General features: G+C 51.4%; 1 protein-coding gene across 1 annotated transcript in view; it reads right to left on the reverse strand.

The window, feature by feature from the left end:
* Positions 1–7,488: 7,488 nt before the first annotated feature.
* The window catches only part of CATSPERG (cation channel sperm associated auxiliary subunit gamma), a 38,396-nt gene continuing 26,344 nt past the window's right edge, over positions 7,489–19,540 (reverse strand). The window contains exons 21-29 of the mRNA XM_067557250.1: positions 15,454–15,510; positions 14,742–14,898; positions 13,935–13,998; positions 13,418–13,516; positions 11,613–11,714; positions 10,887–10,979; positions 9,964–10,063; positions 8,795–8,921; positions 7,489–7,562 (exon numbers count right to left, since the gene is read on the reverse strand). Coding sequence (XP_067413351.1) covers positions 7,489–7,562; positions 8,795–8,921; positions 9,964–10,063; positions 10,887–10,979; positions 11,613–11,714; positions 13,418–13,516; positions 13,935–13,998; positions 14,742–14,898; positions 15,454–15,510 — 873 coding nt within the window. The remainder of the gene's footprint in view (positions 7,563–8,794; positions 8,922–9,963; positions 10,064–10,886; positions 10,980–11,612; positions 11,715–13,417; positions 13,517–13,934; positions 13,999–14,741; positions 14,899–15,453; positions 15,511–19,540) is intronic.

The following is a 19,540-nucleotide window of genomic DNA, read 5'->3' on the forward strand; positions in this document are numbered from 1 at the left end:
TAATCAGAGGCTCCGGCACAATTCATTTCCAACAGATTTTATAGTTTTAGGGTGGGGCTGCTCAGGATTTCAATAAAAGGCAAACAAATCAATGCAGGGATCATTCCACATAAATCAGCGCCAGGTTGGTGATAATACACACAACAGGCCACTTCCCTGGTCCATACCCACCTAAGTACAATTCTAACCTGACTGATCTCTCCAAATAGGGCTGTGGAGAGGCAGTATTGCCTAGTGGCTACAGCCCTGGTCTACAACTCAGGAGATTTGAGTTCTGTTCCTTACTCTGACACTCGCCTGCTTGGGTGACCTTGAGAAAAACCCTACCTGTGCAGGAGTTCTCCCATCTGTAAAATGGGGATAATCCTTTGTTAATGTGCTTTGAGATTTACTGGTGGTAAATACTGTTATTAGGGCAGGTCAAAAAGACAGAGCGGAGGGGGAAATTAGCGGCGAGCAGGTGTTGACAAAATTGATCTCCAGTTTTCCCCACAAAAAAGAATTTTGGGAGTTCTGCCCAAATTCAGGGTTTTTTTTAATTTTGGAAAAAAAACAGCCTGAGTTGAAATTGTCAAATTCAGGACTTTTTAAAATTCTCCAAATTCAAGGGGGAGGGAGGGAAGAGTGAAATTCTGTCAAAATTTGGATTTGTTTTCTTTTTAATTTCACCAAAATTCAGGGGAAAAAAATCTAAATTTGGATTTTTTTTAAATCTGGGGGGAAAAATTCAGAATTGGGAATTTGTTTCTCAAGATTCCATCAAAATTCAGCCTATTTCAACCGGTTCTAATAGTTGGCTGGAAAATGGGGGCAGAGGGGAATTTTGCACAAATGTCACTGAAAGTTTCCCCCCCCCCCCCCCCCCGGCCTTTTCTTTTTTCATTTCAACCAGCTGTCGCCACTGTACAAGTGAAATTTGCTTTATTGTCCTCTGCCGGCTGGAATGAGCAGTCCTCTGCCATGTGTCATATGCCCAATACTGCTATCTTAGTGGGACCCTCCTTTCGCATAAAGCCTGCACTTCTGGAGCAGGATGATCTGGATTCTCTCCCGTATGGTTGCCAGGACATGCCCCACAGCAACAGCCAAGGCAAGGCAATTTTCTGCTATAAACCTGGTTACCATGTCCACACACGATATCCTGAGCCTTCTCATGGGTCCCATCTAAAACATTGCCATTTCAGTCATCACACAAAACCAGAAAGATACTGAGATTTGTCTCCAGTGTATCATCATCATGAGAGCACATACAGGTACCAGCTAGAATCAGGGCCCAATTGTGCCAGGCGCTGCACAGACCCCAACCAAAATGGGGGACCCCCTCACTGTGCCGGGTGCTGTATAGGCACAGAGGGAGAGACTGTCCCTTTCCCAAAGAGCTCACAGTCTAAAGAGACAAAGGGTGGGAGGGGAAACTGAGGCACAGAGCAGGGATGTGAGTTACCCAGAGTCACACAGTAGAGCCAGGAACTGGCCTGGCTGTTTGTCTAGGTCTCCCATAACAATGGCTCGGGCCCAGGGTAAATAAGACATCAGTAAGACTCTCCTTGGTGGGGGGACACCCATCTCCACCTTGCTGTGCAGGCTCTGGTACAAGAGCGTTGTGGACACACAGCTGTTTTTCTGGGTTCAGCCCCTCTGAGATTCCAGTTTCCTAACCCCATGACAGCTAGGGCTAAAAGCATGGTACTGATCTGTGGTTTAGTGGAGCCCTCTGCTGGAACAACATCAGCATTATTTCGCCCCCTTTCCCCCCACCAGGATCAAGGAGAGAAGGAGGGATGCAGGGGCACAGACAGGAAACGGCTTTTGGACCCAGACAAGGTGTTTGAATGTAGGCAGAGAAATGCCGTCGAGCTGAGCGGAGCTGGGCCTGGCTTGGCCAAGGAGTGATTGGGAGGCGTTCAAGCCACACAGCACTGGGAGTCCCAAAGGAAAGATTCGCATTTAAACCGGGTGACCAGGCATCCTCCAGTCCTCAGCACAAATTGCCCTGCCACCCTCATGCCTGTTTCCCCACAAGGCACCCTGGAGACACCTATCCCCCGTGCAACGCACCTTCCCAGTACAACCTGGAGACACCTATCCCCCGTGCAACGCACCTTCCCAGTACAACCTAGAGACGCCTATCCCCCGTGCAACGCACCTTCCCAGTACAACCTGGAGACGCCTATCCCCCACGCAACGCACCTTTCCAGTACAACCTGATGCCATCTGCATAGAAAAGCCCGGATCCTAATAGGTGGTTAACTGAAACCAGTAGGAGTTAGGTGCCTAAATCCCTTTGAGGATCTGGGCCGGAGTGCCAAGCGAGGGGGCCCTCTGTCAAGAATACTTTGCTGGTGGTGCTGGGCCAAGAGGGCAAGCTCTAGCATGGACGTGACTCTATGTTTTGGTTTAGCTTAAGTTAGCCAAGGAAGCTGCTCTTATACCAAATGAAGGGTTTCGCTAAACTGATGCTTGTGGTTTATGGAAATGAGGACACACATGGTTTTGTCTAGACTAGGAAAAATTATTCGTGCCTGGGCAGAGAAATAAACTATAGCAGTATAAGGTACCTTGATGCCAGAACAACTGCACCCACAGCTAGCTCTGAGAAGGCACTCTGAACCAGAGATCTCAAAGCACTTTCCAAAGGAGGTCAGTATCACACTCTCCTTTTTACAGATGAGGAGGTGATCTCTTGAGGCCTGGTGCTCTACCCACTAGATAAAGGACACAAGAGGCTGCCCAGGTATAAATGTGCTGGTCAACCAACCACACCCCTGACGGTGTTACACCAATGCAAAACCTAAGACAGCACCTCTGAAAAACCTCCTCATCTCCCCGCATTTCCTAACTCCCTTCTGCCCTCAGCTATTTATTATGTTCACTCTGGAATGGAATTGAACTCTGCCGCTAAACAGGATAAAGACGCAATGAATTGGAGGCGCTGAGCGCTCCCTTAGCCCAGACTTGGATTTTACCTTCGAACTCACCTCCGGCTCCTTCCCGCTACAAATTAAGAAAGAATTTATTAGAAGTTCTTTCTAGAAAGCTATTTTTAGTCGCAATTAACCTTTTGCCTCCCATTTCTAGATTATCTGTGCAATTGCTGGAGGCCGGAGCCAATTTGTTTAATTAAAGAGAATTAAGGAAAGAAGTGTCCCCAATTAAAGCAGGAAAAATCATCTGTTTTTAAGGTAGTTTTTTTGCCACGGGTGTCACATGGAATTAGCGGAGAATGAAGGATGCTGTGTTGAAAGAAAGGGGGTTTGTAACCCTGATGAGAACAGAAGAATCTGGGCTAAGTGGAGATTGATGGGGTGGGTTTTTTCCCCCTCTCTCAGAGAGGCTGTGTGTCAGACTTCTCAGTGAGAGGCCACAGCAGAAATGTCTCATTGGTTTTTTCAGCACTCTGATCCCTACAATAATAGGTATAACATATACATAGTATTTTCAGCCCAAAAATTCTACCACCAGATTGCTTCACCGGATGCTGAGATGCAGCTGACTCTGGAGTGGTGTACACTGAGCAGCTATTCATACAGAGATCCCTCACCCAGCATTGAATTGCAGCTGTTTCTGGGTTGGAACTTGGCAGCTGTTTATACAGGGATCCCTCACCCAGCACCAAATTGCAGCTGTTTCTATGGTACCTCTTCATCTAAGTGCCTGCCAGCGCTGATTAAGGGCTTGTCTACATGGGGAAATTTACCAGCCGAATTACCCCAGTAAAATACCGCTATTGTTATAGCGGTTTAAGTCAGCTGCGGAGTTTCCGCGGAAATGCATCAAGACAGACTGGATGCAGAAGGAGGACTGGTAGAGCTGATCCCATTTAGATGGGACTAAGCTAGGAGAAGAAGAGACATCAGTACGGCAATAGAAGCTAAACTGGGAAAAGGCACTCATTCCAGAATAAGAGTGTCCACATGGGGAGTCAGACCAGTCTATAACTATTGGGGTATAATTATACCAATAGGTTTCCTTGTGTAGACAAGCCCTGAGTTTCCATTTAGAGTGGGGCCTGAGCCATAAAGCCAGCATGTAAACTCTCCTACATTTCAGGGATGTTGGGATCAAATGTTTTTGCCCAGAACCATCTTTTACTCAACAGTGGACTTGAACGGGGGGGGGGTGTTCCGAGGGACAGAGCAGGGATGTCACCAATCAGAAACCACACTGTGAGTCTGGCGCCAAATCTAGGAGTAAAACCCAGGAGTCCTGACTCCCAGCCCCTCCCTGCTCTAACCACTAGACCCCACTCCCCTTTAGTTGCAAGAGCAAGAAAGGGTCTTAGTGGAAGATGCTGGACATGTCTCACCATGTTAAACCAGGCCAATTCTTCAGCACCCTCCAAAGAGCAGGTGAGAGTCCACAAAAGGCCCCAGTTCTGTCCTGCTTGCCCTGGGTGGGCCAATTATCCCTAACAAGGACCATTAGCACTAATCACCTATTTACAGCACATGCTGGAGCATTTATTGTGGCAATTGGGCCCAGATGGCTCATGACAAGGAGTCTCCTGTGGCCCTTGCCCTATCTCTCTGTTCTTCACTGGAACCCCATCGGCACATGGTGGGAAAGGGGGTCGCTGCAAATCCGGGGCCTCATCCAAAGCGCACTGAAGTCAATGGACTCCTGGGGGCGTCAGCCATTAGGGGATTGGGCCCATAATGCAATGCGCCACTGTCCCCGGCCCAAGGGAACCCCCTCCTCTATTGTAAGGCCCTGTCCTGGGGAGGTGAAACATACAAACTGCTACAGAGGATCAGGCTGGGCAGCCCAGTTCCAGATTGTGTTTGCAACACAGCAATGCCCCAGACGCTGTTTCTCTGTTCCCCGGCACCCAGCCAGCCATTCACACCAGTGCTAAGCGGCTGTAAAATGTTACCCAGGTAGCATTCTCCACTCAGGCTACTGCGGTGGCATTTCCACACCCATTTTACCCTGGCCTCCGTGGCTATGCAAGAGGTAGGGTGACAGCCAGCAGGCTCCCGGTGTTGAGAGAGTTTACAATAGGATACATCGTGCCTAGCCCAGGGATTTGCCCTAGTTCAAAGAGAACCCAGGAGTCTTGCTTCCCAGCTGCCCTGCTGTAACCACTTCCCATCACTGTAACCACTAAGCAACACTTAACTCTTCCCTGCTGGCCTAACCCCAACTCTGCCTCCCTGAGTTCCCTCCTGGCAGTTTCCACTGGAGACGCAACTCTTCCCCACTTACTGTCCCGGGGGGTTTGCAGTGTGGCTGTTTTACACAGCTTCTGTGTCCTGCCCCAGAAGCAGTTGCATCACTGGGATTGTTTCAGTGGTGGGTCCTGACTGTGCTCTGCTGTGGGAGGGGGGGTGCTGGAGATCGTACAGTCAACTTGAAAGGCCTCTTGCCTTTCTTTCCTCCTGTGGGAATTTAGACCTTGCTGGCTTCTTAGTCTCTACAGCTGAAAAGCCAACACAGAAATAGTAGATACCAGCTACTTGGCTGAAAGCGGTTACCTTTATCTCTTGGCTAGCAGGATAAATGGCAGCTCCTGATCAAAAGGAGGCCGGGACTGACAGAGCCGGCTGAATGGAGAGCTGCGTCTCTGGGGTCAGGGCTGGAACGCACCAGACACGCTACGCTGCTGCAGTGGGGAGATAATCCTGGCAGCACGGAGAGGAGGCTGCGATGCACGTTTATCAGCAGGACGTTGCAACGGGAGCCGGCTCTTCTTGTTGCTGTGAAAGCACCACGCGGAGATACAGCCAGCTGTTTCCTTCCCAGTGACGGGCACAGGCAGCTCACCTGGGATTCAGGAAAGCTGGGGTCTCCTCACGGCTTGACCCGCTGGGTGACCTTGGGCAGGTCACAGCCTCGCTCTTTGCCTCAGTCTCCCCATCTGTAAGATGGGTGTAATGATCAGGCCCTACTGAGGAAAAGTGCTATGTAAGAGGTAGGTGTTAATATTTACACTCCTGGAAGCCAAGGAGATGGGGGTGAGGGTGGTTTTAAGCCACTTTTCTGCTCTCCCCGCCCCCCAGTGCAGGGCCAGTACCAGCCCTGGGTGTAATTTGTAGCAGCCTCAGGGCTGCTCTAAGTTATACCAGCTGCAGCCAGCTGTGGATCACATCCCAGCTGTGGCCCCATCCCAACATACTCCTCCTGGATGGGGGAAGGAAGGCATAGAGTCAGCTTGGTGCCACCCGAGGATTCTCCGTCAGGGCGGGATCCTGAGCAGCACAAAGCTCCCACCCTGAGGAGTGAGCCCAGTGAGACAGTAGCAGGACAGGGGCTGGACCCAGGAGTCCTGGCTCCCGGTATCCTACCGAGAAAGTACCCTAGCCATAGCTAGAAAGGTCTGGGTGGAAAAATGTTGGCCTGGCTGGTGAATTTACCAGCTGATCCACCAGCATGGCTCCTTGGACACCCCGCCAGCCTCTAGACCTGATCCACAACTGGTGTCAATCAGAATAGGTCCAATGAGGCACACCGCTTTACGCCAGCTGGGATCTGTCCCTTAGCCTGTAAGGCCTACGGGGACCCTGGGGATCAGGACCCAGGGCAGAGCATTTCCCCTGGAGTGGGCAGCACCTCTTCTGGTGGAAGCAACAGATTCAACTCTCCAACTTGGAATCACTTAGACAACGAGAGAGTTTATTGAACAAGTGTATACCTCATAACTAGCCCTCTGGAGCCCGGCACAGGGACTAGCTAAGCAAACAGTCCTACATTCACGGGCAGCACCAATCTGCTACCCATCACCTTAGGGTGAAAGGCTTGGAAATTCAAAAGGAACCAGAAAGAGGAAGGAAGATTTTCATTCACTCAACAAAACTAGAGATTTCCACGTGGGGATTCCTGTACCCAAAGGTTCCACTAGCCACGCAGGAGAGCCCAATCCTGCTCAGACTGGCCCATCAGACTCCGCAGGGGCCTGGCGCTCACTCACAAACAATCATGCATGTCGTTCGAGTACCAGCGTGGGTAGGGCGCAGGCAGTTAAATGGGAGGCAGTGGGAAGAGATCACAATGAGATCTTGTTCTGGTTGAACTGGTGAAGGCTGGATGCTGATGGAATGCCAGCTGCCAGCATCCTGAACCTAGCTGAAGCATTTAGACCCAGGCTGAGTGGGTTTGAATCTTTATAGTTCTGATCTATCGTTTGACCAAGGGCAGCAGGGAATCTGTTGTTGAAGGCCCTCATCCCATCTGCCTTAGCCAGCAAAAGCGTCACAGTGATGTCAGCTCGCTGGGATCAGGCTCTGAGCAATGGCTACAGATGGTGGTGGCAATCCCACCACCGCTGGGGTCTTGCCAGCCTGACTTGACTCATCAGACGCCAGCCGGCTCCAAAGGTCCCGCCCCAACTCAGAGAGCAGGGGAGGAAGAGTTTACAGGTCTCTTGGGCTGCTCGGGGCTGATGAAAGGAAAGGCACATTTGGATACAGGAGGGACTTGCAAGGGGGATCCCGGGATGCTTGGTGGCCAGCTCTTCCATGCTGCTCCGGGGCAGGGGGCGCTGCTGTTGGGTTACGTGGAGGACACGTGGTGGGAGCTCCCGCGGCCTTGGCTGAAGTATGACTGGGAGATGAGGAGGCTGGACTCTGGAAGAACAGAGCAAGTCAGCGTTGACATGGCTGGTAGGCAGGGAGGGGAAGGCAGTGACACCCGTGTCCACAACAATGAAATCCAGCCGGGGCATCACGCCTCAGCGCACCGGGGGCCCAGCTGCCTTATAACGGAGGGTCCGTCTACACTGCACAGTTAATCCAGGCTCTTCCCCAGAGTTCAGCTATAACCACCTGCCATCCACATGTGCTTGGAGGTGCTGTAAGCCTGGGCTAGCTGATCCCTCAGGGTGAGTTAATACCCGGGCCAGCTGGCCCGATTGCAGGGTGAGTTAGAACCCCAGCTAGCTGGTCCGGCTGTGGGGTGGATTAGAACCCAGGCTAGCTGGCCTCTTGTGGGGGGGTTAGAACCCAGGCCAGCTGGCCCAGCAGGGGAATGGGTTAGAACCTGAGTAAGTTGGCCTAGCATGGGGTGAGTTAGTACCCAGCCCTCATGCTGTAGCACTTCATGTTTTCTAGCTCTGGAGAGAGCTGGTTCTATCCCCAGTGGCGCTGCCACACCTGCTGGATCCACGCTGGCGTTTTTGCAGGCCTGATTGATGGTTTCATGGAGTTTAAGGCCAGAAGGGACCCACAGATCATTGTCTGAGCTCCTCTACCTCACAGGCCATCAGCTTTCACCCAGATACCCCTCCACTGGGCTGGGTTTGAGTTAGACCAATACATTTCAGTGCCCAGTGGGCTAAACTGCCTGCTGCAAGCAGACACCAAGATGCCACCGCTGCCCCAGGCTCCAGCAGCAGGGAACTGATTAGGTAAGCTGCGCCCAGATCATCCCAGCCAGCGACCCAGGCTCCATGCTGCAGAGGAAGGCAAAAATCCTGCAAGGTCCCTGCCAATCTGTCCCGGGGGCAATTCCTTCCCGACCCCAAATCCCGCAATCTATTGGACCCTGAGCATGTGAGCAAGACCTGCCAGCCAGGCATCTCCAGAGAGGATTTGTGGTCTCTAGCTATGGACAATCTTGCTTTCAGTGGCATTTAGACACCTTCAACAGTCACAATCTCCCCAGCCTTCTCCAGGGCTGGAAGAGTTTGGCCAAACTCTTCCGATACGGTTTTATCCCATCTATCTGCACCTGTAATAAACCCCAGGGCTTTGCCACGATGTCCTCATCCCACAGTCCCCGCAGCTCAATTTTAACAAGGGTCAGGGGCAGCGAGGTCAGCTGAATCCTCCTACGATGGCATTTATAGGCAATAGCTCACCTGTACGAACAGCGATGGCCTCTTCGAGCCGTTGCATCAGGCGGGTGAAGCAAGCCAAGATCGTGGGCCCCAGGATTTGGCAGATGATGTACAAGAAGACAATGCCGGTGAGTACAGCCATGGAAATCTGGAGGGGAAAGCAGGGAGGAGACACTGTTAACCCTGCCTGCGGCTGTTGAGAACTGTGGTTCTTGTGAGAAAAAGGCAGGGCCAGGCTCTGAACAGGGCGTCTGGGGAGACTTACTCAGCTGACAGCTGGACAGCTGTCTGTACCGAATTGGGAGGAAGTGGAGTCTGCCCTGGGCTACTAGGTAGACCCAGGACTCCTGGGTTCTATCTCAGTTCTGGGAGGGGTATGGGGATCGAGTGGCAGGTGGGGGGTGGGAATCAGGACTCCTGTGTTCTATTCCCAGTGTGGCCTAGCAATGAGGTTTCTCCCATCTTGCGCTTCAGCTACCAGACCAGGCAGCCCCTCTATGGCAACCAGAGCCCCAGACTGTAGCAGCCATTGCAAGGTGAGGCTGGGGGTCACCTCCTCAGCTGTGCCCCACTGTGCTCCCTGAGGCTGAGACCAGTCTGGTCCCCTAGGGTGCCCTTCCAAAGGGGGCAGGAGAGCCCCCAGTGCAGGGTTGCCAACCTTGCATTTTAGTTTTTACTGACATGAAAATCTGAGGTTGATTTTTTTTACTTTTTACTGACATCACTAAAAATACCATCAACAATACCACAATGTCACAAAAGCATGTACACGCTCCCGATATTCTGTACACAGGAATTTGGAATTACGCAATTGTTTTAGCTGCAGTTAATTGATCGATCGGGTTCTTTGGGCATGTGCAATAATAGAAAACAGGAAATGGATAAAGGCATGGTCAGTGTCGTTTTATGATACAAGAAGTGATTCTGAACGACGACAATCAATATCAATATGTTTTATTTCTACCCAATTTCACGGACATTTTCATTTATTTCTGGGTTTACGGACAGTGTTAAAATTGTCCTTTTTTTTTTACTGACTGTCCATAAATTTATGAACGGTTGGTGACCCTACCCCAGTGGCTGGCTGGACCCCCTATGCCAGCAGCTGGGAGAGGGGGTGATAATCCTGCTGGCTGGAGCACTGGGGGAGCAGGCTCAGAGGCCCAGGTCACCTGCCAGCCTCTCCGTACCTTCATGAAAGCGATTCCCCGGGAGTGGCTGAGCCGCAGGCCGTGTACGTGGATCACAAACTCCAGGTCGTAGTCGCAGTAGGTGCTGTTGTCCACGGCCCTGCAGGGACAGATCCGGGGGCTCAGGCGCAGCCATGCAAAGGCAGCCACGCCATCTGTGCGGCCGTCGTCTTCATTCAAGCCATGCGGCATCTCGGACGAGCACGTTCACCTGGGACAGGCGGCATCGTGTCTCGAGGCCAGCCTTGGCCCGCTGCATCCCATCATGCACTGGGCAGTGTGGGTAGGCATCCCAGAATCCCTTGCGCTGCCTCAACAGCGGTGGCTAGCACATGGAGAGATTGATTCTTGGCAGTGGGGTCAGAACCAGGCTCTGGATACAGTTCAGGGGGGAATTGGAAGGGGGGAGCATTTCAAACTAAACCAGGGGGCTGAGGTTATTCCATTCCTGGACTTGGGGCAGGGGTGAAGGTGGGTTTCAGCCCCGTTGTGCTTTCTGTATTATGGGACTGTGCAAGGGCCCAACGTGCAGGTGAAGTTAAAGCAGCCTCGGGGTTGCTCTGGCTTATTCTCCACTTCCCAAGTCCCCAAAGAGCAGAGAACAGCTGTAGCACAGGGTACTCTGGCCATGTTCATCCTTGACACACCCTCGAGGAATGCCCAAGACATTCCCTAGGAAACGTGAGTCACAGCGGCCCTGAGGCTGCTCTGACTTGTTCCAGCTCAGCTGCTGGTTCATGGATGGAACCTGGGGCGGACAGCGCAGCCTAGTGGAGTGAATCCTGGACTAGGACTCAGGAGAGCTGGGTTATACTCCTGGCTCTGCTGCTGGGTGCCCTTGGGCAAGTTGCGATGAGATCTACAAAAGAGCCAGGGGCCCTGCTCCCTATGGATAAAGACGCCAACTGCTGACACCGCCTCACCTGTTAGACACCTCCACCAAAAAGAAGTAATCTGGGGCTGCCAGCTCTAAGGGAACGACATCGTAGCAGGGGGAGTTCTGCTCACAGACCCACCTGCCGGAGGGAGAAGATGCCTTGAGCAGGGGATAGTGCGCCTGCCAGGAAGCCATCAGTGCTGGTTATTAACATGCCTGTCTCCTATGAATCCAGCACCGCGAAGCACAACGCAAAGCATTTCAGCTCTCCGAGACAGGGACCGGCTCTGATGTTATCCGTTTGTGCAGCACCTAGCACAACGGAGCACAAGCCTCCAGACGCTAATGCGATATAAATTAATCATAATGATGCCCCTTCGGCCCAAGCGAGTAGCCAATATTCGGGGCCCCACAGGGCTGTTTCGGCTAGGGTGAGATATTGGTAACACGAATCAGGTCTGTTCTTGGTTTATTGGCCAATGGTGCCCACAAAGTCCCGTTTCAAAGAGCTCTCTCTACTACATTGCTTCTGCCAGTGAGCCTGATGGCGGCTGCTTTGCACAGACCCTGGCTCTAATGCAGTCTGGGATCATCTCTGGATCAAAGCTCTACCCAGTGGCCTCTTTCAGCCTAGCAGTGATAATCTACATGGAATAAACCACAACTGAGAGTGGCTGAAAAGAGAAGGAGCAGGGCCAGTTTAGTCCCTGGTGGAGAATGGCAGGGAGGGGGCTGGAAAGCTGTGCACACAGCCACTCTGCTATTCCCTTACTTGATCCCGCGGTTGGTTCCGGAGAAGATACTGAAGCCTTCGGGGTCAGTAAGGGGAGGTTTTGTGCGATCAGCCCTCATCCAGATCAAACTCAGCGGCATGCTGGGGAGAGAATGGGTCCAGATTCACAGATTCAGATATTTTAAGGTCATTTCAACCTTTTTTAAGAAACCTCTTTTTAGCCTAAATTTACTAAAAAATTCTCATCATAGTTGTTTCTACTCGAAAAAATGTGGAACATGAGACTTTTGAAATGCTTTTTCCCGGTCAGGAGATTTGTTGAAACCCACCCTGGCTAGGTGACAGGGAGGAATCCGGGCTAGAGCCTATAACCCCCTGCCAGCCCCCCCAATAATGAAAATTATCAGCCCTGCCCCTCTTGGAAGCCCTGGGGTGCACAGCCATATTCTCCTAAGCCTGCATCTTCTGCTCTTCTAAAGTTTGATTCCCCCTCCTACCCTAATAAGGCAGTATAGAGCAGTCCAGCCAGGCCAGCTACTATAGCTGCCACTCTGGGAAAGGCATGAGAAGCAAAGTGATGAGAAGTGACATCTGCAAGGGGAAGATTAACTTGTCCTTCTTGTCTTTCTCTCTGCAGGGTCCCAGTCTCGGTCAGGATCTGTGCAGCACCTGACACAATGGGGCCCAGATCTCAGCCCTGGTTCTGGTCTCCGCTGGTGTAAGTCAGGGGTAACTATGCTGAAGTCAGTATAATTGGTGGGGGTGTGCTGCTGTGAAACTGAAGTGATGTAGTGGTGAATGCAATGGAGGTAAAAAACTAAATTACATGAGAGAGGAACTGGGCCAAAAAGGGGGTGGGGGAATACAGCCCTTGTGTAAGGAGGGGTAACTCCACTGAAATCAATGGGGCTAGACCCTTTTACAGCAGGGGGGCAAATCCTCTTGCTGCAGAAGACTGTCTGATGGATAACAACATTTGGGGCCAGATCCTAGTGCAGCTCCACTGTCTTCACTGAAGCGCTGCCAATTTACCCTGGCTAAGGATCTGCCCCTTGTGCTGATTCCTGGTAAGATCTGGGGAACCAGTCCTCAGGTTTCAAGGTGATCTGCTGAACACTGCAAGGGTCAGGAAGGAATCCTTCCTCCTAGTGCATAACAACACCCTGCACGCTTGCCCAGGTGCATTATGGTCTTTATGGGTCTTTTGGGGTAGCATCAGGTGCAGGGCTAAGGCAGGGCCAGACCAAATGAAGGTTTATAGTCTATACAGCCTTTGGTCTAAGACTGTAGACGCTCAGGGCTTTAGTTTAAAGAGCCCCCATTCAAACCCCAGTGCCATTGACCTCCTGCCCACAGGGGCATGGTACGTAAGAACGGCCAGACTGGGTTAGGTCTATCCAGCCCAGTATCCTGTCTCCGACAGTGGCTGGTGCCGGCTGCTTCAGAGGGAATGAACAGAACGGGGCAATTATCAAGTGATCCTTCCCGTTACCCAGTCCCAGCTTCTGGCAAATAGAGATTCCTGGAGCATAGGACTGCATCCCTGACCCTCTTGGCTAACAGCCATTCATGGACCTGTCCTCCGTGAACTTATCTCATTCTTTTTTGAACCTAGTTATACTTTTGGCCTTCACAACATCCCCTGGCAATGAGTTCCACAGGTTGACCGTGCGTTGTGTGAAGAAATACTTCCTTCTGTTTGTTGGGAACCTGCTGCCTATTCATTTCATCGCGTGACCCCTGGCTCTTGTGTTATGTCAAGGGATAAGTGACAAGTCCTCATTCACTTTCTCCATACCAGTCACATGATGTTACAGACCTCTGTCAGGGCAGCTGCATGTTACCTGCCGTTTCCAGTGTTATAGGTGAGGATTTCACTCGGGCTGTAGAGGCGGATCCTGTTCTCAGAGTATGGCCCCCCGCCAATGATCTTCAGTGTGTAACTACCATCGGAACAAACGCTGCCATGAAATCCAGCCCAGTGGGCTCCGCAGTTAGAAACCTCCTCGTGGAGGGGGCAAGTCCTCCTAGTCACATGACCCAAACATGACCCCCAACCACCCCACTCACTCCCAGCCTTCACCGTTATTGCTACAACCCCAAAGGGCGAGACCAGCAGCTGGTATATCTTGGCATAGCTCCACTGATTTCAGAGTAACTCATACTGGCCAAGCCTGGGTCTTTGTCGCCCTCTAGTGGCTCAGTTTCCCAAGCCTCCTACTGTCTCTGTTAATCGACAGTGTCTTTTAGCTCAAGCAGCCAATAAAGAGTGGCACCATGGCACAGCCCTGCAGGGGGGCAGGAGGGGACAAGACAAAAACACATCCATTCTAGGTGAGTTTTGCTAAAGCCGACCCTCACCTTCCCATAAAGGGTCCCGAATCCCCCGTCACCATGTCTTGGATCAAGAAGAAGGGGTAAAATACTGCAAGAAAGAGAAGAACATCAAATCTCGCAATTTTAACCATGCGTCTTGCCCCAAAGAGAGTGTGATAACCTGGGGGGTCACTGCCTGGGGTCAGAAAACAGTATCAGACGGGCGAGGCTATCCTGCCTTTCCCATATTGCTAAGTGGAAGGGGATTCTGGCTAGGTCCTGGCTAGATGGGGGTTGGGGGGGGGCATTCTAGATAGATCCCAGCTGGATGGGAATGGAAGTGGGGATCCCAGCTAGATGGGAGATCCTGGCCAGTTTGGAGGTGGGTACCAGTGTGGAGAAGAGGCTCTCAGACGAGAACCACTGACCTAGAGGCAAGCTGCAGTGGCGTTGCTCCACGGAGGTGCTGAAAGCACAGACAGCAATGAGTGTTTCTGGCTGGGTGGGAGCAGCAGGCAGCATCTGAGTCCAGCCCCACAAGTCTAAGACACTTACAAGACTAGAATAGCCAAGCTGAGGCTGATTTCTGGGCAGCGGAGAACATCCCGATTCTGGCCGTGGATCACAACCAAGAATCTAGGCTCAGTGCAGAATCGAGCCAGCACCCACCCCCCATTCATGGAGGAATTGCCTGGACGCCGCCAATAACAGCCAACAGTTAGTGCAGGTGCAGAAGGGTCCACACCAGACAAGCTAAGTGGGGTTTTACGGGCAGGGTCCTGTTAGATCTGACTCTTGGCCTCAGCCAGGATCTGGTCCCATGTGCGGACAGCTTCATCTACCTCTCCCTACCATCGTTAAAGAAGAAGCACGGCAACTCTGGGTTCTTGTGGATGCAGTCGAAGTACCGCTTGTTCTCCTTGGTGGTGTACTTCAGGGTGTTGGTGATGTCAAAAGCCAACCTCTTGCCTGGGGGGCAGCCAATAAAGACTGGCACCATGGCATAGCCCTGCAGGGGAGGTAGGAGGGGGGGAAGACAAAGACACATCTGTTCACCCTATTGCTGCATGCATTGGAGCCCATGAACATCTGTGTGGTGCCCGGATACTCCACAGATGTTCATGGGCTCCAATGCATGCAGCAACACACTGGAATCTTTAATCTGTGGAATGCAACACAACCAATGGCACATGCTTGGGTCGGCTCATTAAGGTCCCCCCCTCCCCGGGTACTGACCCGTTCCCAGTGGCTATTGCTGCTCCAACATGGGGCAGAGTTAAGGGAACACTGGGTTGGCATGAATCTTCACTTTTTGTATCCTGATTTTCAGAGGTGTAAGTTTAGGCACTCTGCACATTTGGGAAGAGTGTGAGATAGCAATGGGCAACTGTAACTCTGTGTTAATTAAGTTTTGGGGCAGGATGGATGGATAGATAGAGAGATAGAGAGAGACAGACAGACAGGAGAGAGAAAGAGAGATATTAATGCTCCATTATCCCAACCAAAATACATTAATACAGTCTAATTAATTTGCCTTTCCCAGGGGCTGAGACCCAATAGTTACCTGGAGTTTTGGTCCAGACGCTGTGTAGTGGTAACAGTTTGTTGGTGCATTTATTACCTGGAATGTTTAAATCAAAAATGAATTTCTGTTAGGACCAAACTAACAAAAAGTCCATCATCCTGTCACTGACAACAGAGGAGCCAAAGCTCGCTGGTCCATCCAGTCCTGTATCCTGCCTCCTTGTCCCACCAGATCGGTCCATTGGCCCATGAAGTCTGGGATCCTGCCTCCTGTTGTGTTTGATCACATCATCAGCATGTCTGCCTAATATCCCAGTTGCTGCCATGGCAGATCAGACCACTGAGTTAGCCCACCCCCAGCAGTGTCCAGTAATGCTTGATACTTTGAAGGAAATGTCTAGGTAAAGTGACACAATGGTGGGAACCTTCAGGATCCTTGCTCTGACCTAGACTGGGGCTGAAGCTGTGTAGGGGCAGAGCCACAGAAGGAGATCGACAGCCCTCATACTCCCAAACTTAGCAGATCTCGGTGCAGGAAAGAATCTGGTGCTTTAATTGAACCGTGGAACTCCTTGCCACAGGATGTCAGTGAAGAGATGAACTAAGCAAGACTGGCCGTTCACATGCAGAACAAGATCATCCCGAGTTATCATCACTAATGCAAACAGAGTTTGGAAGAAGGACTATTAAACCTCCTGTTTCAGGATTTCAGTCAATGAGGGAATCAGCAAGAAGCCTAATGTGGCGGGACAAATTATCCTATATCTGCTACTGCTGGTTTCTTACACCTGATGCAGCTGCTGCTGGCCAGAGACAGGCTGTGACGAAGCGGGACCCTTCTGTAATCTTTTTATGACTGATGTGCATGGCAGTGACTTAAGTGGCTAGAGATTGCTCCCAAGGGGGTGCAAAAGCTGCTCTGAGGTCAGAGCTGGAGACATGGGGGTATTTGTGTCCCATGACTGTCTGGGCTGGGATGAGGGGGTTGTTAGCGGATTGGCTGACACCCACCCATATCAGTGGAGAAGACACAGTGGGAACTCCAACGACTGAACAACTGACATCTAGCAACTGGGAAGTCCGGCAGGTAGAACAGGTGAATTTAGCAGGGATCTGCAGGAGGACAATGGACGAGGAGGTGATAGGAGGCTGGGATAAGAACTGCTCTTTGGAGAGGCAAGTGGGGATATCACCTGGGACTGACAGACATAGAAACAGAGACAGAGATGGAGAGGAAACCAAGATGTTTCCTTCAGCAGCATGGATAAGAGGAGCCCTGGCTTAGCCAGCATGGACTATATCTGAACCTTTGCTTCTCTGCACTAACCTGAAGACCTAAGGGTGCTGGGTTCCAGGTGGCTAATCAGCCAGCTCTGTTTGGAAAAGGCTGTCTGGCATCACTGCGAGTACCTGCTGAGGTGCACAGATGTCTGCAGAGCGTACGAGTCTCTGACCAGGTGTCTGTCTCAGCTCAAGTCAGTTGGACTCGCTGGCAGAGCTCACAGTGTGAGGCAGGAGGGCTGGAGCCCAGACGCTCAGTCTCGGAGGCGTTGAGGCCGTGTGGCCTCTGCTGAAGGAAGAGTGGCACCCTTGGGGTCTGGCCCACTGACGGGATTCCTCTAAGGGACTGTTTAAAAGCTAGAGCATAGCACAGATCCTGCGGATCTATGATGCAGGCCTCGCTAGACACTGGAAGGCAGTGTCGCCTAGTGGACAGTGCACTGGGCTGGCACTTAGGAGACCTAGGTTCCCTTCTCAGCTCTATCCCTGGCCTGGTGGGTGATCTTGGGCAAGACACTTTTCCCCCACTTTGTGCCTCAGTTTCACTATCTGTAAAATGGGTGTAATGATACTGCCCTCTTTTGTAAAGTGCTTTGAGATCTGCTGATGAAAAGCGCTAAATAAGAGACAGGGAGCTATTATTATTATTAAATCTAGTCTGGCAATTCCTATGTTACCTCTGTAGAAAGAGAGTGAAGATAAATCAGATCCAAAGAGAGGGACAGATTCTGATCTTGTTTATCCCAGAGTAAATCCAGAGTGACTCTGCTGAAACACTGCTGTGTGTGCACCAGTCTGAATTCAGAATCTGCCCCAAAGAGTCTGGGTGTCATAAGCAATTAAGCAGGAACTAGCAAATCCATATAGCTATGCTGTGGGTTGGGCAATGGCATGACCTTGTTGAAGCTGTTGGGCATGACAGGCACTTTCCATTCAGGCTAAATGAGGGCGTAATTAAATGCGATAGCTAAAACAATGGAAAACCAGCACCCTAGGCTAGCCTGCATGCAAACCTGGGCAGTAGCTAGGCCATGTGGTCCAAGAGGTTTCCCAGGAGACTGATTTGATTGCTGCTGTGTGTCTGTGTGTTTGAGAGAGAAGCTGGAAGAACACCACAGAAGGGAAGGGAGTAAGCAGCAAGGAGGCTAAGATCCTCCTAGAGAAGCACTTGTAGTGTGACCTTCAGAAAAGCTACAAGAGATGGCTTTTTGGGCAGAGTGCTGGCTGGAAAGAGGCTTGGAACCGTCAGCAAAGAAACTGCCTCCGGCTGTTTGATTCCTCCTGTGTTCCAGGAAGCAGGACTCTGTACATTCCCTGTGTTCCAGAAAGCAGGACTCTATACGTGCTTTGTAAATAAACAGGACTGCACCAAAAATTAGCTGACTCCATTACCAATTTCTTCTTCTGATGGAAACAACCTGCAAACCCCCAGATTTTGGCTAACCTCTCAGGTCAGAGGGGCAACAATATCATTTTCCATGTCTAAGTATCAAGAGCTAGGTTCTTATGTCACTTACAACAGTATCATCCATTGAAGTCAGTGGATTTATTCTGGATTGACAGTGTTGGGAGAGCACTAAAAGAGCCCTGGAGGCATTAAAGCAGTGTACAAAACAGCAGGGGTTCTGAGTGGAGCTTAAATCAGGAGCAATTCCAGTGACATCAAGCTCAATTTGGTGTAATGAGATCAGAACCAGACCCATTTGCATGGAGAGCCAGGCAAGCCAATGTAAACCTGTTATGTAGCCGGATCTCACACAGATGATCTGAGGGCGAACTGCTCCTGTCCTGGGCTGTCTTGAGGCTGGACTGTCTCACTACTTCCCAGAGAATCCCAGTGGGATCTGATTATCTTTTCCCACCTCCCAGCCCTGGTATTAGGCTGTCTCGCAGACTTCCCCTCATGTTGGTTCAAATCAGTACCTTCAGAGAGGAACTTGTCTCAGCAGGAGGCCTGGTCTCTAGCTGATCTCCAGCCGAGGAGTTGCTACAATCTCAGTCACTCGGCCTAATTTAAAAGAGCTCGTTAGGGAGGGACTTAGAATGGCCTCCTGCTCGGCACTCCCCTTTCTCCTTTCATGCACAGGGATTTGTCGGCACGTTTGCTTTGAATCAGAGGGCCAGCCAGACCCTTGGCGTGGGCCACACGATGCTCAGTGCAGGGTGTGAGGAATAGGCGGGGAAGTCCTCTCGGCCGTCTTTCTGCTCTCCCCAATCCTACCACTAGCTGGGGCTCTTAGGCAGCTCTAGATTACGCTGGCCACACCCTCTCCTGCCCACAGCCCGCCCTCTCAGCAGGAGGGCAGAAGCAATGGGTGGGCGCAGCAGAGCTTTATGCCACCTGGGACTGCCATCCTCAACCCCACTAAGGCTGCTTGGAGCGTTCTGAGCAGGAACAGCAAAGGACAAGTGCTTGGGTAGCTGCTCCTGGTTTCCATTCTGGTCCTGAGTGAGGACAGAGCCGGTGAGATAAAGATACCTGCTGAGAACTACAGGAGCATACTGCACTCTGAGCATGCCCCGGACAAACCCTCTAGGCCTGGATCAGCTGGGGAGTAGCACAGAGGCCAGCTATGCTGGCTTTACAACAGCTGAGGGCTCCCCTACCCTCTCTGGAGGGGTCTCAGCTGCCAATATGCAGTATCTGGCCCAATGCGTCTTGCAGTAACATACGGCACCATCTCTATCTGGAGCCATTGGGTCAGATCTCCAGCTGGTATAAATCAATGGTGCTCCCCCGGAGCTGAAACAGTTTTGAGAACATGAATCCAGCTCGAAAATAATTCCACTGGCAGAGTGATCAGCTGCTGTCTGGCCTGTGATCTGGTGTGTCACTCCCGTCCCCC

The sequence above is a fragment of the Emydura macquarii genome, unplaced genomic scaffold, assembly GCF_026122565.2.
Source record: "Emydura macquarii macquarii isolate MOO-44397 ecotype Brisbane River unplaced genomic scaffold, CSIRO-AGI_Emac_v2 contig_1790, whole genome shotgun sequence".
NCBI classification, from domain to species: Eukaryota; Metazoa; Chordata; order Testudines; family Chelidae; genus Emydura; species Emydura macquarii.